The sequence below is a fragment of the Catharus ustulatus genome, chromosome 4, assembly GCF_009819885.2.
Source record: "Catharus ustulatus isolate bCatUst1 chromosome 4, bCatUst1.pri.v2, whole genome shotgun sequence".
In the NCBI taxonomy this organism is placed as follows: domain Eukaryota; kingdom Metazoa; phylum Chordata; class Aves; order Passeriformes; family Turdidae; genus Catharus; species Catharus ustulatus.
The window spans coordinates 36,203,147-36,225,623 of NC_046224.1; the positions used below are offsets into that span (position 1 = coordinate 36,203,147).

The window sequence follows — 22,477 nt, forward strand, 5'->3', positions numbered from 1 at the left end:
TGAAAACAAGCTGGTTTTTAATATTTCTCCACAAACCACAGTTTGGGAACAACTGCAGTGAAGAAAGCTTTGAAAAAAAGGAACAAGAAGAACCTATTGAGTGGGATTTTAATTTGCTTCACTAAGTAAATTTAGCTCACAAATACATCTGCATATATTTTCTCCTTTTTTTCTTCACTTCTAAAATTGTGGAGTTTTGCCAAATGATAAGAAAAAAATATACCTATTGCAAAGAGATTTTAACAAAAATATTTTCTTTCATTTAATTAAGATCAAAGTTGGTTTTTTTAATCTGTGAGTAGGAACCTAAAGCCAGCTTTTATTAATGTGTGTTGGTATACACAAAAACACCGAGTTTATGGTTACATTTCCACAGGGCTTTTTCCTTGAAAAATCATTGAGTCCAGGTTTAGAACTGCTTTATTATGAAGATATATTTAAATACAACACAGATTCAAAATACTGAAAATCAAACTACTGTGAAATCAGTATTATTAAATGTCAATGAAAAAGGAAATATTTCCATTACCATGCATCCCCCCTTAACTACAATAATTTTCAAGAAAATTAAAATATTAAATACTTTGTTCTTACATTCTACTCCTATCCATTTCTCTGGATTTTTACACGCTCTCTTTTACAATTGTATGCCTATCACACATAATCTATATTTCTTATCCTGCTGAAGCTGAAAGATGGGACTCATAAAAAAAAATTGAAGATAAAAGACCAAGACGATGGGACCCTAACGTCTTTGGCTGATGAGCTGCTTTTTAAATGCAAAAACAAACAAACAAACCCTCACCAAAACTCTCAACTTCAGAATTCTACATTCCTGATGTGAAAAAATTGGATTCAAAAAGAAGTGTGAATGATAAAGGTACATTTAGGCCTGCAAGACACGCAGGGATGACTGTTGTAATAAGGACAACTGACAGTACAAGATAAGCTAGAACTATCTATATATAGGTGACAAAAATAACTCCCATCCATTTGGCATGCAAATTTCATCTTTAGGCAACAGGTTTGGGAGCTAACATGGTACTACAGCAGCATAATAAAGATCTTCTCCCAGCTCATCTAAAAGACATATTTAAATTTAGGCTTTTTAAAAATAAATAATAATTAAAAGAATCCAAGACATGGATGATTTTGGGTTTTGGTAGGAAGAAAGGTAGAGCCTTTCCCTCTGGAAATGGATTGGCAGTGGTCTTGGAGGTGGGGAGAAGGCAAATTTTGCCTCATGCTCCAAAACTCCTGCTCAGAAGAGTCCTGTGAAGTAAGAGAAGTTGTGGATTGGCCTTGTGTCTGCTCGTGCAGAAGGAACCATACATGCCATACAGGCTGACCCCTTTGCCTGGGAGTGAGAGTCTTTGGGAAAGAACTGAGTCACTCCCAGCACCTCTCATCAGCCCTTCAGGAGTGTTTCAGGAATATGGACTCCTCGTGATCTCAACCTCTAAGTATGATTTAAGAGACTTAATAAAGCTTATTACTTCAGCCACTTACCAGAAGTGAATGAAGGATAGAATTGCACCTCACATTCTATTCTTTGAAGAGGTACTGATACTTTGCAGTCTTTTATTCTCATTATCCTGGAAGGATCTATGCCCCAAAAGGCCTTTTATACCAACAGATTCTAAAACCTTTTAATCTTTTGAGTAACTCTCTGAAATACAAGCAAAGATGATCAGCTGTGCTTTTAAAGAATTTACTCAGTTCTATTAGAAACTGACCCTCTAGCTGAACAGTTTTCTTTTCCTGATAAAATGCAATGACTTCTAGAAATGTAGTAGCTTTACTCTGATTCTGATATTTTCAGCCAGCTTTCCCAATATTCTCCACTGTCTGATACAGAGAAAATTTTCATTCTTCATATTTATATAGTACCTTTTTTTCATATAACCTATATAAACAGGCGAAGTGATACAGTAACTATTAGAGAAAATTTAAAATTAATTCCTTCTCAAAATGGAATACAATTATAAATGCTATGGGCAAAAAGTAGTAAAGTAGTTGGTTTTAAATTCAGTAACAATAGCAACAAAAATTATAATCATTAAAATTAGCAACTAAAGACCACTAACATGAAAGATTTTATGCTAATTTCAATTATGACACATTTTTTAAAATTTATGTTATTTTAATTATCTTGGTTGTACTTGGCTTTGCCCTAACAAGTAACTCAGCTATCTAAAGTATTGAAAATACTTTTTCTATCTTGCACCAGCTCACTTTCCATACAACATACCCTCTAAAACTTTCAATTTTCAGGCTTTCAAATGCCATTTTTGGACACTGATTTGAAGGATGACATTAGTCAGAAGACACTTATTTTGTGGAATAACACGTTCCAAATATTCAAATAGTCAAGCATCCAACTCACTATACTTCCAGCAAAAATTTTTAACTATTTACTGAGAAGTTTTCACAGTGTGACTACATGGCACTGCCAGGAAGGGGCTAACGATGGTGATGGAGTTTACCTCCAGCTGGCACACAGTCACCAGTGGTGTTCCCCAGGGCTCAGTATACAGGGCCAGTCCTGATTAATGTCTTTACCAATGATCAGGATGAAGGGATCAGGGCACCCTCAATCCCTTTGCAGACAATGAGCTGGGCAGGAACACTGATCTGACAGAGGGAAGGAAGGCTCTGCAGAGGGATCTGGACAGAGATTGATAAAAGTTCATGAGGTTCAACAAGGAGAAATGCTGAGTCCTGCCCTTTTATCACAACTACTCCAGGCAACTCCAGAGCTCTGGCTGGCAGCAGAGTGGCTGGAAAACTGCCCAGTGGAAAAGGACGTGGGGGTGCTGGTTGATGACTGAATATCAGCCAGTGTGTGCCCAGTGGCCAAGAGGCCAATGACATCCTGGCCTGGATGAGAAATAGTGTGGTCAGCAGCACGCGAACAGGGATTGTCCCCCTGTACCCAGCAGAGGTGAGGTCACATCTCAGATGCTGTTCACTATTAAGCTGCACCTTGAACACAGTTTTGGGCCCCTCACTAAAGAAAGAGATTGAGGTGCTGGAGCATGTCCACAGAAGGGCACTGAAGCTGGTGAAGAGTCGAGAGACAAGGGAAGATGGCCTCAAGCTACACCAGAGTAGATTTATGTTGGATAGTAGGAAAAAATTCTTCACTTGAAAGGGTAGTCAAGCATTGGAAGAGGCTGCCCAGGGGAACACTGGAGTCACCACATCTGGAGGGATTTAAAAGCCATGGAGATGTGGAACTTAGAGACACAGTCTAATGAATTGGGCAGTGTCAGGTTAATGGTTGGACTCAATCTTAAAAGTCTTCACAACCTAAATGATTCTAGGATTCCAGAAACCTCCAACACTGCATTGCATTTGAAATCAATGGACTACTGGCCTTTCACATTTCTTTGAGCTATTTCCTCACTTTTTATTTAAATCATCCTTCTGGAGTTGTAAATTACCTTTTAAAAAATTTGTTTAAGGAAGGAAACAAATTTATAAAGAAGCAGATTCCTACCTATGTGGCTCATTGCCATTCAACCCATAACTTACTCCAAAACTCCTTTTATCACTCTGAGGGAAATTCAGACTCAACAGCCATTCCTATCTTAAGGCTCATATGTCAGCAAGCACATAAGTCAGCTGGAATGCTCATGTAGCTGCAATTCTCCAATTAGTTCAGTACTAAACTAAAATCCAGAATTTAATTAAATAAAAATTCTGAATTTAATGGTAAAATCAATGGAAAGGTTCCACTGATGTTAAAATGCACTGGTCAGGCAGGTACTGGTTCTACAGTTTATATTCTGTTGAGGGATTCAATTCAGTTTCCAGCTGTTTGTTGCCAAATATGTGCTGATTTATCTTTGTAAATGCTACTGCTTTTTCCTAGTAGTTTCATCTGTTACAGTAGAAGTCTGGGTCAAAGCCACATCTATAATAGAGGTTTCAAGAAGAACCTTGCAACTTTCTCTTAGATTTTTGAATTTTCACCACATCATGTTTTCTCTGTAACTATGATCAAACATAAACTTTTTTAATTATAGGGAGAATTTACTTCTTCAAATAATACAAATGCCTCAAAAATAAACATCTTTCAAACAGTCTGAAATGTGTATTTCAAATTATGATATTTAAATTAAATACTCAAATTATAATAATTACAACATCTTGGATACAGTAATTACATGCTGGCAGTTCCACTATGACCATCTAGATGAGCTTCAAAATGTAAAGTTGTTCTTTTGCACAAATGTTTGCAGGGAAAAGCAGCTATGGAAAGCTATATCTATTCTGTTGTTCTGTAAGAATCCAGGGTTTGAGGGGGTTTCTGCCTTATGTGCTTAAGACAAGAAAAATAAATTTAATACAGGGCTATAGTATTAATTTTCTAATTAAAGGGTGACAAAGAAATAACAGAATTTGCCCAACAGGAATATTACACTATAAACAAAATGTTCCAAGCAATGCCAGAACAGACAGAAAAATAATCGTTGCTCTAAAAACTGAGAATTTACAAAGTTCTTTAACAACGTTTTATTTTTTTAAATGAGGTTACAAAACTTGAAATGCAGTTAAATTAATTGATTGAGATAAACATATTTTATTCTTAGAAGTTTATTTTGATCAGTGTAATACAATTAGGGTATTAATGAAAAAGTATATTTCTTTAAAACCGAGGAATTTAGTTCACTTCTTTAACTTCAAAGGACTTTGGTTTTGGTAGGAATTTGCATTAGCCTGATTGTTACTTCTATGCAAAAATGATGACATCACAGGAATCTGAGCAAAGTAGTTTTTTGCCCGGATATGCTTTTGTTCTATTTTGTGAATAAATGGAGCTTCATAAGTCTGAAAAGAAAAATAAATTCAAATCCCATAAATACAATTAAAATATCTAAAAATATGTGTTGCTTCATATTTTAGACATTATAAACATTTGGACATATTTTAGACATTATAAATAGTGACCCTTTAATAAACTAAGGCAGATAATTTATTTGTATATATATTTAATGAAATATTTTGTAGTTGTATAGCCCAGTAGTGAAAATTTCTCCTTTTAAAATATTAGTCATGTTTTAAAACCAGAGTAACTTTTTCTATCCATTTATCATAAAACTTCTTTATTTCTTTATTTCAGGCGAGAACATTTGTACTTACATCTGAAATTTAAATAAGGCAATGCTTAGATAGCAACACTTGCAAGGTGAAGACTGTAGGGCATACCTTGATAAGAATCAGAGTCATTATTTTCAACTAATCATGACAGAAAGTGTTTTGCAGTATTTCAGTCAGCACTTGCATGCAGTGGTGACATCTTCCCAAATTCCTAGTTATTAGTAGTAGTTTGGATGATGGAATAAATAACCAGGATATTTAATTGAAAAAAACCCTTTGCTATTGCTGTAGTCATCACTGTGAATAATTGCTATTAAATAAAATCACTATGAATAGTTACTTCTAAATAAATGGCTTAAGAGTCCTTTTCTGTTTCAGTGCATGAAAAATGATTCAACTTTCAACATTTCATCTTTGCCTCATTTTCCTTATTTCACACTTTTCATTTTCTTTTGAAGAAGAAGCAAGTTGAGTCCTCTCTACAACTCATTCACTTCTATATTTGTTGCAAGAGCTAAAGGAAATACATCATAGTTTTTCTGTAGGCTTGTGCAGCTTACCTGTTCTGACCTAACTCCCCAATCCACTGAAGCCTTGGACCAAATCAAGTTAATGGCATTTTTTTACTATGATATCCAGACCCATGGCATCAAAACAGAGAAGTGCTCAATCAGGATCTTCACCTGCTGTAATGCTGGTAACAGAAATTTATGGATGCTGAGGAGCATCACTGGATTCAGACTGTCTGAAAAGCCTTCTTGACTCACAGTGAGAGAGAGCAGTCACTGAGGGGATTTCCAGCTTGAAACCCATTTTACCTTCTAAAGCTAAAGCTCACATAAATGTGTCTGCTTGAAGACACAAGCTGGGCAGTCACACACAAAATATAATGGATGGCAAAATTCCTTTTGTCTTTAGAATTCCCTGATATATTTCATCCATAAAGCAAAACTTTAAAGAGAGTAATTAATTTGCTCTCTTTAGTTTGGTCTTAAGACTTCCAAAAAGAAGAGCAATACAGCTGAAGCTGCATTTCTGATGCACCTATATTGTGTTAAAAATTGAATTAAGAACACTCTGACAAGAACACTAGGCAACAATCACTGCAAATCACTACTTACTGAAAGGTTCACTGAAAAACTTAATAAACATTATTAAGTGGAGGACAAACACAGTTCACAGGATTCTCCTGTGCCTTACAAAACTAAATACTCGTCATATATGATGTTCCGTGGAGTGATATGTCATAGACTAGCATGTTTAGAAACTGAATTTGGGAGGATTGGTGTAAAAAAACAGTTTTGATGATGAATTTAACACTGTCTTAAGTGGTTTTAATTCAGAAGAGAAATTATGCTTCTATTGCTTAAATGCAGACTATAATTACATTGTAAGGGACAGTTAGCTGATATCTATGTAAGAAAGTAGTTACAAATTCTATGACAAATGGATAAGTTATAGACAAGGAACCATTCTTCTGTTTGATGAGAAATTTAGAAGACCAGAAACTAATGAGGCCAGAGCATGTGCAAGAGCACAGGCACACAACTATCACAGCATTTATGTTTAGTATGCTTTAGTATTTAGTCTTTAGTATGCTTTTCATCCAGGCTAGCTCTCGTCTCATCTGACCTGAAGGAAGAGCACACACATGGCACTGCTCTCAGCAGGCAGCCTGGATGAGGCCACTCAGCTTCGTGCATTTCAGGAGGTAAAATCAAGGCAAGACAGAGTTCAGGTACACGAAATGAGCTCTACATGCCAGATGCCTTCTGGATTACTGTCCATTTTGTTCAATAGTACACATGCAATCATTTAAATGCCCACAATGAGACAATTTAAACACAAGTGTAATGACTAAATTTGGCCCAACATAATTAGTCACAGGATTCTATTATGTTTTAACATAATATAAATAATGTAAAAAAATAAAGTCCATTGAAATTTACCTTCTGAAGGTTACACAGCTTAAGATGTGCATCTGCCTCTTCTTTAGTGAGAAGAATAGTGTTCCACGGGGACCACTCATGCTGCTTATCCCACCTAACCATGACCAAATCATACAGGTCATTGGAGGCACTGAGAGCTGACTGGCAGTTCCATATGTTCTCAATCAGGTACTGCATATCTGGAAGCTGAAATGAAAAACAGGCTTAAAAAGGAAGAAGCGTGTTTCATTCTACAAGTCTTTCAGCCATGTAAAAATCCAAATAAAGCTTTGGATAAAAAACAAATTTCTATGCACGTCACATTATCACTTGGTTAAAGAGCATCATGACATACATATATACTTTTTGCATACTTGTTGCAACATCTGATTCTTTGACCCGTCAGCTAGATTTCTTTAAGTGTATAGCTTGCAAACCACCTTTAGAAGTACACCTACAAGAGCTTCAGGGCTGTTTCTTTATGGAGTAGAACATCACATATCACAGGAAGAAGCTGTAGCTTTTACCCTATTTCTCAACCTATCAACAACATGCACAAAGTAAAGGACATACTGTCAAAGCCACTGCTTACTATGAGTAGCAATGCTCTTTCCAACAGTACCTGCACTAAGAAAACAATTTTACTATCATCCTGATAATCAACTTCAGACTTTCTGAGATCTTCTAGTATAAGTCTGTACTTCAGATATGCTTCTCGTTGCCGAGCCTCATTATCAAGCCGGTAACACGAGCGACATCTGCCAATGGTGCGGGAATTTGCGGCAACGGGAAACTCAGTAGATGCTAAGTAATTTTCACAGCTATGACAGAAGTATACTTTTTTATAAAGCTTTAAGGGATCTTGTGGAACCTAAAAATAATAATAAAAAACTTAGTTTACTACAGGGTACCTTTGTATTACTTGTATGTCACTCTAACACAGTCAGGATGCATTCTGCATATCTTCATGCAAGTATTTTAATATGTAAAAGCTAGAAGTATTTATTTTAAAATACCCAATAAAGTGTTGTGATTTTTCTTTGATAAAATACCAAGAGTCACTGTATTTTCTTACTGCATTTGCTAAAATCAGTTATATAAATCATTTAATTCACTTTTAAGCTATATGAAGATCCTAAACATTATGTTCCAGTGCTCTTCCTGGTGCTTTTATGTATGCAGATTGTCAGTTATTCTGGAAAGATAGTAACACTGAGAAAACAGAAACTAAATTCTCCACATTTAATTTTTCTTGTAGAATCTGCCCCTTATGGAAGAGATAAAACCTTGAGTTTATGGGCATATTAATATTTTGGCATAACAATACAAAATCATCACCTACATGTCCAGAAACAACACAGGGGAAGAAAATAGACTAAACTTGATAAGGACCTCCTCATCCCCATATTCCTTCATGGGTTCTGGAAAGAATGTAATGTAGTCTATGCAGAGGGACCAAGTCTGTAACTGCATAGTTTGAGTAATCTGATAATCTTCAGTCTCTGCTATGGTACATCTGCTAATAAACCTAGTGCAAAATTGTCTGTTAGTTGGTTCTAAATCGAACATTTGCATCTAAATCTCACAGATTCTCTACTCCTGAGATAACATTGACCACTGTAGGAGGAATACTCTTCTGATAGATGCAAAACAGACATTGCTACTTAGAGCAGCAACATATGATAGTGAATCATATTTTTATTTGTAATCTGTAGTCAGGAAAGAAAAACACTCCCACAAAACTAGCTACATCTTCTTTGCACACAATAGCAACTGATTCTAGAACAGAGGGCCAGAACACTGTTTGCTTAGGTGCAAGCTCACTAGATATGGGCAATGTTCTTCCTTTCTGGATGCATGGCATGCTGCCTCTTGACCAGCACAAAAAACAGCACTTCCCCTCTCAGTATACTGGTACCACTTTGCTATTACGTTTTACTGATACCGTCCCATAAGTATGGTATATAACTTTATAACTTTCAGATTTTTTATTTCAGACACAAGAGTTCCTGGGCTCTCTCAGTGCTGTCAGCCACTTGTCAGGTACTTATAACCATGTCTATGCCCCATGCTTCCTAATAGGACTATATAAATTTATTTGTGTGAAGCCTTTGTACTTGCTACATTTTACTTTTTACTCTCTGAGGAATTCCTCTAGCAATTCTATAGCAAAATGTAAAATTAAAAAATTGTCAATGTTTTCCATCTCCCCTTCTCTTTAATTCAATGGCCACTATGTCAGGCTGCAAAATAAGAATACCTTAAGTAACTCAGCAACTTCAGGGTTAACCTCTGGAATTTTGATATACTGAAGAAATAATGTACAAATTCTTTTCCTCAGTCCTTCCAAGTTGCATTCATTCACTTCTCTTGACATAAGATCAATTTCCCTGTCAATTAACGCCACTATTTCCTGTGTTAATTTACATTCATGTTCCTAAAAAGAAAGAAAAAAAAAAGAGAAAGAGAAAGAGGAAAATAAACTGCACAACAATGAAGAAGCAAACAAAATCATTCAACGAGACGTGAAAGCAAACTATGCATTCTATGCCCATTACCATTCATACCTCTGTATGTTCATATAAGAACATGTTCACAGAAGAACTCATTAGGATCTCAGGGAAAAATCTCCAATGAAACATCTATACAACTACAAAAGTTCTATGTGAGAATGCTTACAGATTCTGTTTTAAAGAGCCTGAGTATGTACACCAAAGCTGTGAGGAACTGGAAACCTGGAAGCTCTAAAAAATGCTTAGTAGAGGTACTCAACAAGCAAAATTTTAAGTTTTCAAAAGACCAAAGAAATATTTTTTTAAGAAGTTTCCTTTGGCTATGAGATTGGAGATGAAACCTGGATGGGTTTTTAAAAAATGCCACACGAAAACCCAAAAAATCCACCACACAAAAGGCATGGGGGACTTTGACAGTACGCCTGGAAATAAGTCTCTTCAATATTTCGAATGCTTGGCAGGAGATTCTCCAGAGAGAGAGAGACATAAGAGGTGAATGCGTTCAGTGATTTCTCAGGTAAAAGAGAGTTCTAATTTATAGAAATTCACTTGTTCACTACAGCAATATTGACTTATATTCAGATGGGCAAGAGTTCATAAACCAGAAGTGCCCTCAATGCCATAGTGGCTTTAAATCAAATACTGGCACTACTGAAACAAACAGAAAATGCTTGTTTGTTTTAATAAGACCAGGAAGCAGCATTCTATTCTAGGTGATGTCAAGAGTACCATCCTGAAAGACATCAAAACTCATTCTTTTTGTACAAGAATAAATAAATAAAACCAATATGAAAGACTAAAAAAAATGCAACCAGTTTCTAATTATTTGGGAACACTAGCAGCAGCAGTAGGGGTGGGGAGTGAGGGGCAAAGAGAAGAAGAAAAAAATTAGTATTTGCTACCCATAAAACTGGTAATCCAAACCAATAGATAGATAAGGTTTTAAACAGATATTTCAAAGAACTGAGAAAAAATAAATTGTAATTACCACATACATCCCTGCCACTGTTCTCGTAAGATTGATATTAAGTAGTAAACTAAACTTTGTACTAAAATTGTATTATGTATTAATATAAAATGAAGTCTAAAATGATGAAGTTAAAATTGTAACACAACCTGAAGACAAATATGGACATGATAAAGTGAAATATGAATTTAGAGTGTATTTGGAATGTAAATTACACTCACACATAGGTAGTATATGAGGTTCTCTAGCTGCCAGCTCACCATCATGGCACTTACTTGCCAGCAGCAACATTGGTCATGTGTCAACATAATTAAGTGACAGCATCTTTGGAAAGTACAGCTTCAAGCTAAACATAAATAGAAAACTAAACCTTACCTTCACTGTACATTTGACTGTTAGCAGCACAGATGTTCTCTCATCTTTTGGGATGTCCTTTGTGGTAATGCTGCGGTAGATTTCAAGAAGTTCTTTGCCACGGAGCGTGCTCTGTGTATCCATTTCAGTGATTTTTCCATCAAATGCTTTCCACCTCCTAGGTTGTGCACACTTCAGAAACAATTTGTAGAACTCTAAGCTATTAAAATCTGACCACCAGCTGAACAACTGCATTATGTTACATCAAGTTTCATCAGAGCAAATAGGGACTTAACGCTAACGCCTGACTAATGCAAAAGGTTAATTCTAATGTCGATATTGATACAGTGCCTCTTCCACCAAAGCAAACATTTAATTGCACACTTTATTTAAAACTGCAGGTCATGACAATTTCGACTTACAGGATATTAAAAGCAAATAATATTCTCCTACAGGGATATGCTCTACTTCTTTAAGTGAATTTACTGATAGTATTGTTAGAATACATTTGCTCAGTATTTCACTTTGCAGTCATAAATCCCATCAAACTATCAGGAAAAATCAATACCTCTGTTGACTGTGTAAAGATTGCAAATTTAGGACCTTAAAGTCTACTGCAGTAAAAGATATATCCAGGAAACTATTCTATTTATACTAGTTGCAGAAGGAATGCACTTTGTTAGAGCTAGGGCAAGGTATGTGTTTACAGTTTATCAGACACTTCACCCAGCTTCTTGTTTGCTAACTTAACCACATGCCATATGCCTTATGCTTCAATTATCTCTTGGCACAATTTTAACTTTTATAGACAGTAAGAAGTTACATGATGTCACCTGCCCCATGAGGTCTGAAAAGTACAATCATTTTCCTCTTTCCAGAAGACAGGTTTTGGTTGCAAATCACACTGTTACATAAGGAGACAGGTACCCAATTCCAGTAGAAAAAGATTCCATCATTGCATAACTCCATTTCCTTTTCTTAATGGGAGAGGTATTTGAAACCTCATTCTGTGTTTTAATTATTCTCTTTCACTATATTTGGAACTTAAGCATTCACTAACACTCACAAACTTCACCTTGCAGTCTTAGTGTGACCTAACAACAGCAACACTTCATGTAGCATTCACATGCCTAATAGTTTTCTGGACATGACCAACATTGACACAATCATTATTTTGATGAAATGGACTCTTGAATTGGTCATAAGAAATAAAAATACCAAGAATATTAAATAGCTAGAAGAGATATGAGATATTAGTTATCACCACAATCAAAACAGACTTTTCCTAACTTTTAAATAAATAAAGTTAGGTGAAGAAAAGAAAGACAAAATAATTTTCAAAATTATTTAACACCAAATTATCAACATTTAATTATATTATCAGTGGGGGCAGACCTCTAATTAAAGGAGATATTGTTAACCAGAGGTCACATTTCAGAGCCAAAACTAAGAAATTCAATAACAAAACCAGACATCAGCTAAAAAAAAGAACCCAAAACAACCAACTCTTAAGTTGGTGAAATCTTTGAATTTTTGCAAAACTAGAGGAAGGCAATTTTTCCTCTGTCATAAATAGGGAGCACTCTACTGCATCTTCATTTTGTTTCACTATCTCTAGATAGTTTCAAATATCTCTAGAAATAGTTTACTAAAACCCTAAATGAAACAATCCCCCCCCCACACACACTTTCCAAACAATAGTCCAACTTAGAAGGTCTATCATGCTGTCAAACCTTGGTATGTTAGCCTGGGACAAACCACTGTTTTCCAGGTAGTAAATTCAGTACCTACATTTGACCCTCTTCAAGGAAATCACTTAAAATAACAGAGAAGGGTCATTTGCTTATGCTAGAAAGATTCAATGGCTAGAGTAGACCCTAGGAAACAGTAAAATTAGATTCTTCTGATAATTTGCAAACCCAGTATGTGCAAGCAGTCTCGCTATCCCATTCTGCAAATGATCCTTAATACAGACCAATTGGGTTATTATAATTAATTCTTCAAAAATATATCTGTAACTTCTGTATGTTTTCTTACTACCTTATCAGCTGGATATTACATAAAAACAAACAAAAAAACCCCCAGTATTTTACAATAAAAAAGAAAGAATCTCAAGTTCTCTGATTTCAGGACTATTTTTCTGTACTCCAGAAAAAAAGACTGAGAAAAACTGAAACTTTGAGACCTTCAGCCAGTTTTCTCTTGTCTTTTTGTCTGCTGGAAGTGCTGGGGAATTTACAATAATGCTGTTATCTTATTACTTCAGAAAGCAAGGCTACTACAACTACACTCTGCTGCCAATGCATGAAAGCAGAAAAAGCACCTGAGAAGAGAAACACACCAACACAGACACAGAAAAAAAGGTAAGTATAATAAAAAAAAAATCCATAGGATGTGTGCAGAAATACTACAAAGCATGAAAGGTATTACCTGAGTGGCAATTAATAATTACACAATTAATAATTACACAAATTTCTTTAAGTAAATATGATTGCTGTATAAAAGCTTAATCAAATACTTCCTCTCCAAAGTATAAATGCTGAAGAAGAATGAGCTCAGCATAAAGAACCCCCTAGAAGAACATAGTGCACACACAACTAGCAGCAACCTTCCTAAGAGCACACATGCCTGTGGAGTACATGCTTAAAGCAGCAAAGAAGGAAACAAAGGTTTCCATGGAGAAGCAAGTTTCATACCACATTGGCTATTGCAACTTGCAGTCTTCAGATGTGAAAGATGTTATTCCAGCTTTAACTGGCAAATGTCCAGATCGACATTACCAGCTCAAAAGTCAATAAAAAACTAAATAATCCCTAATCAAGCACTCAAATTTTATACTGTAATTTAAAGTGCTTAAATTACAATCATAGCAAACCATCCATCCAATTTTGATATTTTCAAAATTATATTTATCTTTTTAAAAAATGCAGAAATTGTTACTTTTTCTCCCTTTGATTTAGAGCTATCTATGTCAACAGTTTAGAACAACACTCAAAATCGTACAGCTGACATGATAAAAAACCAGTAAAAGTTGCACTAGTTCAGAAGCTCAATAAAACTAAAAATATTACAGTCTCTTGGATGAAAAACATAATTTATACATATAAATAGGATTAAATAAATTCTTAGTAACTGCCTCAGGAGACTGTTCGCTGTTTGGAAAGAAAAAATATCTGTTGTCTCTGATGTGCCTTCTGATTCTCCAAACATCAACTGTCACTGAGAGTTCTTGTGCCGAAGAACATTTTGTTTCTGATTCTGGATGTAAGAAAACTGTACAGCTTGTCAGAATATGTGCTGGAAGTAATCTGTGAAGGACACTGAAAATCTGTCCTTATGGGAAAAGTAACGACAGAGTCAGTGAAGAGAGAAATGTATTTGCTTTGACTTTTCCAGGCTTCTTTTTCTTAGAAGGTAACAGAATAGATTGTAAGTAGAAGCAAATGTTAAGCATAGAAATGTTTCAAGGCTCTGAAAATACTCCTAATTATTTGGTTTTCTGTGGATTTTTTCATTCTTGAAGCAATGAGACAGAAAACAATCACACCACAGTAATCAATGTGGTAACAGTTCCATCAGCATTTCAGTTAAGCAATTTGGTCATAATTAGAAATGTAATAGATTTTATCAAATCATATTTAGAGTATGGTTCCCCTGCATCAGTAATGAAAAGAATGAAAAAAAATCTATTTTGGACAAAACTGCCATTTTTACTTTTGATCACTAAATAGTCAAAAATTTTAAATAATAATTAAAAATTTAGATAGCTGAAAATCATTTTTGTTGGAGTATTTCTTTTCATAATCATGTCAAATACTTTGAAAACAGCCAGAAAAAATAAACTATTGCTTTTTTCCAATCACTGGATATCTACCTAAAAGGACAAAGTTTTTTGTATCTTACATTAAGATACCATTGAATTTAATGCCATTTTTAACCATCTTTGTGAATGCAGGAATTCTCATATTTTTTATAAAGACTGAAGAATGCTTACCTTAATATCATCCCCAAGATTACACAAGAATGAAATCTCAAGTTAAATTTCTAATGGAACTGAATTTAGTGATTTAATAACCGAGTTCAACATCAGATTCAAACTCTTCTTTATAAAGGAAAACAGAATTAATTGCTTTCTTTAAAGACAGACACATGAGGACCAGAGGCCTATGCTCATTTGGGAAATCAATGACAAATTTACTTCCTGAAAGATAATGTGTTTATATTATTATAATTAACTATATTTATTGCTTATATTTTTATAGTTAACAGCCTTAATGATGTACTGTTCAACTTCCAGTCGGTCTGACAGCTATGAAATTCTCAGCTTGGCATAAAAAATTTACTGAATTGTATTGACATGAACAACCACAGCATTAGCATTCACAATTAACTGTTAAAAACTACAAAAGGTACTTTTTGTACTTTGCAGGTGTATTTTCTGTTCCTGTAATTTGGCATTCTGTATGTTCAGCCTGATTACTGACCTTACGCAGAAGGTGCAATATTGATTTTTGTTGATTTTCCAAATTGGCATCGAGTTTGTGCATACCAATGCAAGCAATGAGCTGTGTCTCTTCTTCCAGAAGGGCACAAAGCGCTGCCTTTCTTTCAGCTCCAGTAAGAGTTCTGTTAATTCGCTCAGTCTCCTCCTGCATCCATACTGCAGATACAAATATTTGGGGTATTTTTAACAAGATACTTTCCAGCAAAACTTCTGCTTTCATATTTAAGAAACAACATAATTGACTTTTCTTTCAATATTCACTAAAAGCCAGTTTTCATTTTAGGGAACTGATGGTTATGGCTATTTTCAATACATGCAAGATGGCCTAGAAATGAATGCAAATTATACAGATGTTCTGTGAGAGTATGTGTGTGTATATCAGTTCCAGACTGCCAATTTGTACTCCAAACTCAAGGATGAGTAGGAGAAAAAGAAGCTCTGTGTGAAAAAAAGAATTTAGCGCCTGTGGAAATATATGGTGAAATGGCTGCATCTTACTGTGGTACCACTAGTACTCAGAGTTGAGAATATTACTGCTTCTCCCTGCATAAATGAGTAAAATCTAAAGAAGCTTGAAGTCCTCTAAAACCAAGATAGAACTTGACTGACAGTCACATTTAGCTCTCCAGGTCTTATACTGGATATTGCAGTGGTATCACCTTTTGCCATCCAATGGAGATGAATATGCATTAATAACTCAACAGTCATTGCTTTCCTCTCCCTTTCCTCTTCTACAACATAACCCTCCAAGTAGGTGAAAGTGGCCACAGAAGAAGCCACAGGATGGTCATGACAACAGAACATGGATCAGTACATGCTGCATAAGAATCTGACCCGCTGACACCAATGCTGCCCATATACTGACTACATGGCTTTAGAGAAATCTGCTTGTAAAATCTAACTGTGTTTATTGCCTTTGCATATCCTGTAACAATTCCTGTCTTCTCTGAAGAGCCTGATCCAGTTCAAATACCTCTGGAGTTTTGTAGGGAATTTTATAAGATCCAAAACTTCAACATTCCTGAATAATACGTCAAAGTGCTGTTATCATCCCAGAACAGTTTTGCAAAAGCAAAACCTAGCATAGAAGAAAACCATCCAATATGTGATGCACTGAAAAAGCCTGTAACATCCTGGATCAGGTAAGATTAGAGGCAGGAGGAGGGAAAGGAGAAAGGCTTGTTTTCTGCCTGTGGCTTCTTATCTACAATACCTTATGTTTTCCATTTTTAAATATTTCAATTCCTTTTCTTAAGGCTCTCCAAGCTGTAATATGACAGCTGTCTGACAAGTTCTGAGGAACCAATATATATTTGGTTTCACGATTATAAGCCGCACTGAGTGTAAGCTGCAACTTTTCGTTCTTTGTCCATTCATAAGCCGCACCTGATTATAACCTGCACATTACAAAACAGAGTGTGATAAAAGGTATCTGTTCTATCACCATCTGTTGAGGGTGGGAGCAGTGATCCTTATCTCAACGGCAGATATTCTGCTAATGGGCCATCCATTGAAACCAGGAGGGGCATTGTTCTTTATCTTTTCACAACCCATCCTTCCTCCAGCGAGTCATTGTCTGCTAATGGCCCATTGAGTCCCACTGTGTGACTGATAAAATTACTGCATCCCATTGGAAGTTGCTGCAGCCAGGGGGAAGAGCCCAACATTTCTTACCAAGATAAAAACAGAGGTTTTGGGATACTAAGGGAGCCCCTTTCTCCACTGGACTCCTGAGGAAAACTGGATTTCTCCACATCACCACTGGACCTCCAGAGGGAAACTGCACCTTCTGCAGGAGCACTGCTCCAACTGAATCACATCTGTCACTGCAGGAGGATGCAGCCACCATTTAATGGGACTGCTACCAACACCCTGCCTGACAGGGTGTCAGGTTGTACTCTGACTTTGTCAGGTTTGGAGTTTGTTTCTTTGTAGTACTGTATTTCTATTTTAATTTCCCTAGAAAAGAACTGTTATTCCTAATTCCCATATTTTTGCCTGAGAGCTCCTTGATTTCGAAATTATAATAATTTGGAGGGAGGGGGTTTACATTCTCCATTTCAAAGAGAAGTTCCTGCCTTTCTCAGCAGACACCTGTCCTCCAAACTAAAACAGTAACTTTTTGTTCTTTGTCCATATATAAGCCTCACCTGATTACAAGCCGCACTTTGGGTTCGGACCAAAATTTTAGTCAAAATGGTGCGGCTTATAATCGTGAAATTACTGTATATTTTAAATAAAACCAATTCAGCAAACAACAGCATTTTATAGAATTAATTTACATGAAGCTTTATTATGCCTGAAGGGGGCAGCAACTTCTAAGGTGGAGCTAATAAATACTGTAAGCAAGTTTATACTTTCAGAAGTTAAGAAGCTGTCATTCACCATGGATACTTACCTCTTGGTTCCCCATTTAAATGCAACCAAGTTAAAACACGCCTCTTAGATTATCTGTTCTACAGGCAGAGATTTTACTCATTTTACTAATGACAATTTTTATTCCAGTTTTTATAAAGTAAAATAGTTCATACTTTTCAAATAAATAATAAATGCCTATGCAGACATGCTGAATATATAGATAGATCTCATTTGCACTATTTGTCAGTTTTGTACCACCAGGAATTGCTTGTACTGGCTGACCATGTAATAGTAACCCTGTTGTGATTGCAGAAATAACCTTCACAGATCCCTGGAGGACAATAGTCTCATTCTGTTACTGTCACAATGATTTAGCTTGTGCAAACTGTTGGCACTATAAGAATGCAAAATTGTTCCAGATGTAGGTAGGAAAAACCCCCCAATTTCCTAGAACCATTAAGCTCTATTAAAATGAAGAGCATGACTGCAAGCCTCCATGTAGAGAAGCAACTAGTCAACAACAGTTTACAATAACTAAACAGTGAGACTGATATCAGACCATTATTTTTAACAAAATATTTTTAAAAAATTCAAATACTGAAATTTGTTCTGTTCTGAAGTGGTACATGTCTTTTTCAGGTTGCTTAGATATGAAATTCGTGAACATGCTTGGCTGAAAGTTTTATTATTTGTGAATCCAAAGTCATTAAATTAAGCAAGAGACAGTTGCATAATCATAAATTTCAAATCTAAAAATATCATGAAGAGTAGTACTCTTCCATAACTTTAACTGAACTTGGTTGTTTCTACTGCAAGTAAGACTTTTCACACTTAAAGAAGTGGATCATACATCTGATAGCACACTGCTCTGGAAGTACCTTCTTGAAGAAAATATTGCAGAAAATCAGATGCCAAATAGTAAAACTTCTCATAAGTTGCAAGGAAAAAAGTACTGTTCGAGTACCTTGGCTGTTGATTACTTGGTGGGATACACCTTTAAAAGGGTTTGACACTTAGGAAGTGAAAAGCAAACTATCTACAAAGAAAAAGGAGGGGATAAATAATCCCCCAAAACCCACAAATCTCATGAATATACCACTCCAACAACTGCAAAGTTCAAGACAAGCAATAATTTTTACATTTGTCATGAACAGTGATATTTATAAATCATTTATTCATTCAGACAAAGAAATTTGCAATGCCACGCAAAGTATGACAGCATTAAAGGATTAGTGCATAAATTGGGAACTCTCGAATCGTGATCCTGAGCTCTATGAATAACACATGCCACCAAATTTATGCTCAGTTTACCCCTGAAGAAAGAGCAGAGATGGCTTAAGGAAGGGTAGGTGGCTTTGCAATGAAGTAAGTAATCCATTAGGTCAGTTCTGCTACAGGGACAGCAATATCCAAACTATCAAAGAGCTAGACCATAAAGCACTGTAGCCTAGATAACATAAGAGTTGTTACAAGTCACAGCACAAACTTCTGGTTTTAAAAGACACATTGTAATAAACCAAAATATGTCTTGCTGTTTCATTATATGCTGGTACAAGTACACAGCTTTTGACTGTCTTTATTTTTCTGAAGGACATACTCTAACATTTTTGTTCAATTTGCACCACTAGATTCTTGTGAGGTTTTATGTCAATTATCTGCAGTATTCACATTATTTTTCTGGAAAAGTTTAGAGGTGCTTGCCTGTATTAGACATCATCTACTCCAAGAACAGAAAATGTATGACTTTCAGAATGTTCTGCAGAACTCCTAAGAGATTTTTAAATTTTGATAACAAAGTTTTGTGAAACATGGAATGAACTAGAAAGGAGAAAAAGCATCAGTAGAGGACAACTAAGACAACAGGAATAACTTCTATCATATGTTGTCAAATTCTGTGCAAAAATTTAATCCACTATAAAAAAGTCTATAGCAAATTATGAAATGTGGATCTTAATACTAATTTCTTCACAGAATTGTTTCCAGCATCTTAAATGCAGACTGAAAGATAAAAGTATCTCTGATCTGAAAAAACCCTTTTTGTTCTTCTAGATGACCTAAACTTTAGACATAAATAGATAATGTTAATAAATCTGCCACATAGCACTATTTTACAAGCCAGTTATTTCTGAAAAAGGTGTGCTGGTTTTGGCTGTGACAGTGTTAATTTTTAGCCATAGTAGCTTGTAAGGTGCTGGATGTTGATAACAGGGATGTTTAGTTATTGCTGAACAGAGAATCAAGGCTTTCTTTCTGTTTCTAGTAATACATGAAAGTAAAATAATTATTTTCAAATTAAACAAATTCCACTGCAAAGCAGAAAAACATCATGGAAGTATCTATAAGAACACATAAAACCCCTAAGTTTGTTTTAAACAAATTGTACTATTTTGTTGCTTTAAGGATATCTCTTTAAGAAAACTTACATTCCAAGTCATGGAACAGTAGCTCAAAGTCTTCTTTTGTTTTAGGGTTCAGTTTTTTCTCATACTCCCTTCTCAATTTTTCTTCTTTCTCCCATTTTTTCTGTAATTCTTCTTGTGCCTCCTGTTCCAGCCTTAACCTCTTTTGTTCCTTCAGATTTTGTAGTAAATTCATAGCATGCCAACGACGGAAATTTTTCTGTAATACTATTACCTATATGTGATACAATACCAAAGAATCATGAATTGGAAACAGACCAGCATTTTGTAGCATAGTATTTTTTCTTAGCTGTTCTTTTCTCCAGCTTCCTAACTACATTTTCCAAAATTTTTCTTTTACTGAAACGAATTTAAATGTTACAAAATCAGTCATGTACTATTAGTTTAAGCACTAGTATGATTACTCAGGTAACTGCAGGAATTTAACCAATGAGTGCAGTGGATAAAATAGGTTCAAATAATCAAATGAAAATATAAACTATATTTAAATATCCATTTTTCTTTTTCAAATCTCCCCTTAAAAATTTTTTTGCCATGTACTGTTTTTCATTCTTTTCCTTATCTTACTACCAATTCACAAAGTGGAAATGTAGACAAATTTGCAAAATTTCTTATAAATTTCTAGTTACAAAACTCAACACATAGACACAAAATCAACTGCATTGTATTTGTGAACAAACAATGAAAGTGAAATTACTAATGCTGTTATGACAGAAATGAAAAAAGAAAATTAAATAATCGACCTTCTCAAGCTGTGGCTGTTGAGGACTGGGGAAATGTCTACAATGTTAAGGGAGCATACTGCACAAGCCTCACCTTCTACTGGCTGAGTTAGTACTTGCACTACAAGCAGGTTATTCAGATCAATACCATGAGATACCTAGCATTGCCCAGCATTGAAAGCTATCAAGCACAAAATCATACTAATACACTGTCTCTGGTAATCTTAATCTAAAACTTCTCTTGAATATGTCTTCAAACAGTATTTCAATATGGACCTATACTGCACTGTGCAAATTAATTAACGTGAACCAAGGCCAAGCTGACATCTCTCTACTGTGCATTATTAATTCCTTATGGATAAACTACAGATTTCAGTAAGTGTCACTAAAAGACAACAGTAAAACATATTGGTAGTCCTGAGGAAATTACTCCATACTTGGGTTCCACTTTTACAAGATGCTTATTGCCATCAGATAAAGCTGACCGATTTAATTAGTTCTTACAAGAAAACTTCTACCCAGAAAATTTCAAAGCTCTTGCCAACCATGTCAGTACAATTACCAATACAATTATTCTCCTTAGACACTTGGGGAATCAACTGTTTCTCCATGCAGTTGGATCCAGATTGTCTATTTTCAGCAATCAAATTAATAACTAGAGCATATACAATGCAGTGTCTCACCTAACACAATTCAGGGCATACTTGAGTTGGATATGCAATAGCAGAATACATGGTTTCCAAACAGCAGTGTGGAATGCCTGAATGGCATCCTCTGCACAATGAATGTGCAGAATCTGTAATGTGAATTGCTTTTATGAGGCAACTCAGTACCCCAGGAAACCCCTCAGACCCACTGCCTGTGCTTGAACAGCCCATTTCTACCTTTGTGTCAAAGCAGGGAGCTTGAACAAAATCCAAAATGGATCTGTTTGCCCAAGGTAACCTCCTAAGTCTGCTAAAGAACCCAACCAAATGGACAGCACAAAACTCAAAAGCTGAATGCAGAGCTCCTAAACCCTAACCCCAATACTCCATCTATTTCAAGCCATACGTTAAGCATGTAGCTTGGGTTCTTCCAAAAAGGTAATAAGAATGTTGTTGGAACAAGCTTGTTTTAATCCTTAATGCTCTACATGGAAACCGAACTTTCACTGTAAAACTGGAAACAATAAATTCTGAATTGTTAATATTTAAGTGATTGCAAGATGTCAAATGTCACTAAAACCACAGAGTACACACACTTCCCTGGTATTTGAAAGATGACAAAAGATGAGCATAAGAAGAGATTTTACAGTTCACTTTTAAATTCAGTCTTTGAACACTCAAATATTCAGATATCCTTCACAATATGTTATTTTACAAATTGCTTCAAGCAGATAAGGACTTACTGCTTCAAGTCTACGTTTATGGTATTCCTCCGCTGTAAAATACTTTCCAGGAGTTATTAGTTTGTCAGTCATGTTTGATACATAAAGGCCAATTTTAGTCATCTGTGTCGATGTTGTATTTCTTGTTTGTTGTCGCTTGTTTTTTTCCACAACCGTCTGGGGGAGAAATGCATGTCAGATTAGAAGAAAATACACAGAGATTTTTTTTTCCTCAT

General features: G+C 35.4%; 1 protein-coding gene across 8 annotated transcripts in view; it reads right to left on the reverse strand.

Annotated features, from left to right (window-relative positions):
- Window positions 1–535: 535 nt before the first annotated feature.
- The window catches only part of IQUB (IQ motif and ubiquitin domain containing), a 28,259-nt gene continuing 6,317 nt past the window's right edge, over window positions 536–22,477 (reverse strand). For 7 of the 8 annotated variants that reach the window (XM_033057756.2, XM_033057758.1, XM_033057752.1 and 4 more), the window contains 8 exons: window positions 22,263–22,418; window positions 20,154–20,364; window positions 15,353–15,528; window positions 10,890–11,060; window positions 9,295–9,471; window positions 7,657–7,905; window positions 7,056–7,241; window positions 536–4,836 (listed from right to left, as the gene is read on the reverse strand). In XM_033057756.2, coding sequence (XP_032913647.1) covers window positions 4,675–4,836; window positions 7,056–7,241; window positions 7,657–7,905; window positions 9,295–9,471; window positions 10,890–11,060; window positions 15,353–15,528; window positions 20,154–20,364; window positions 22,263–22,418 — 1,488 coding nt within the window. In that variant the 3' untranslated portion in view covers window positions 536–4,674. The remainder of the gene's footprint in view (window positions 4,837–7,055; window positions 7,242–7,656; window positions 7,906–9,294; window positions 9,472–10,889; window positions 11,061–15,352; window positions 15,529–20,153; window positions 20,365–22,262; window positions 22,419–22,477) is intronic. The other variant, XR_004417697.1, reaches the window with a different exon arrangement.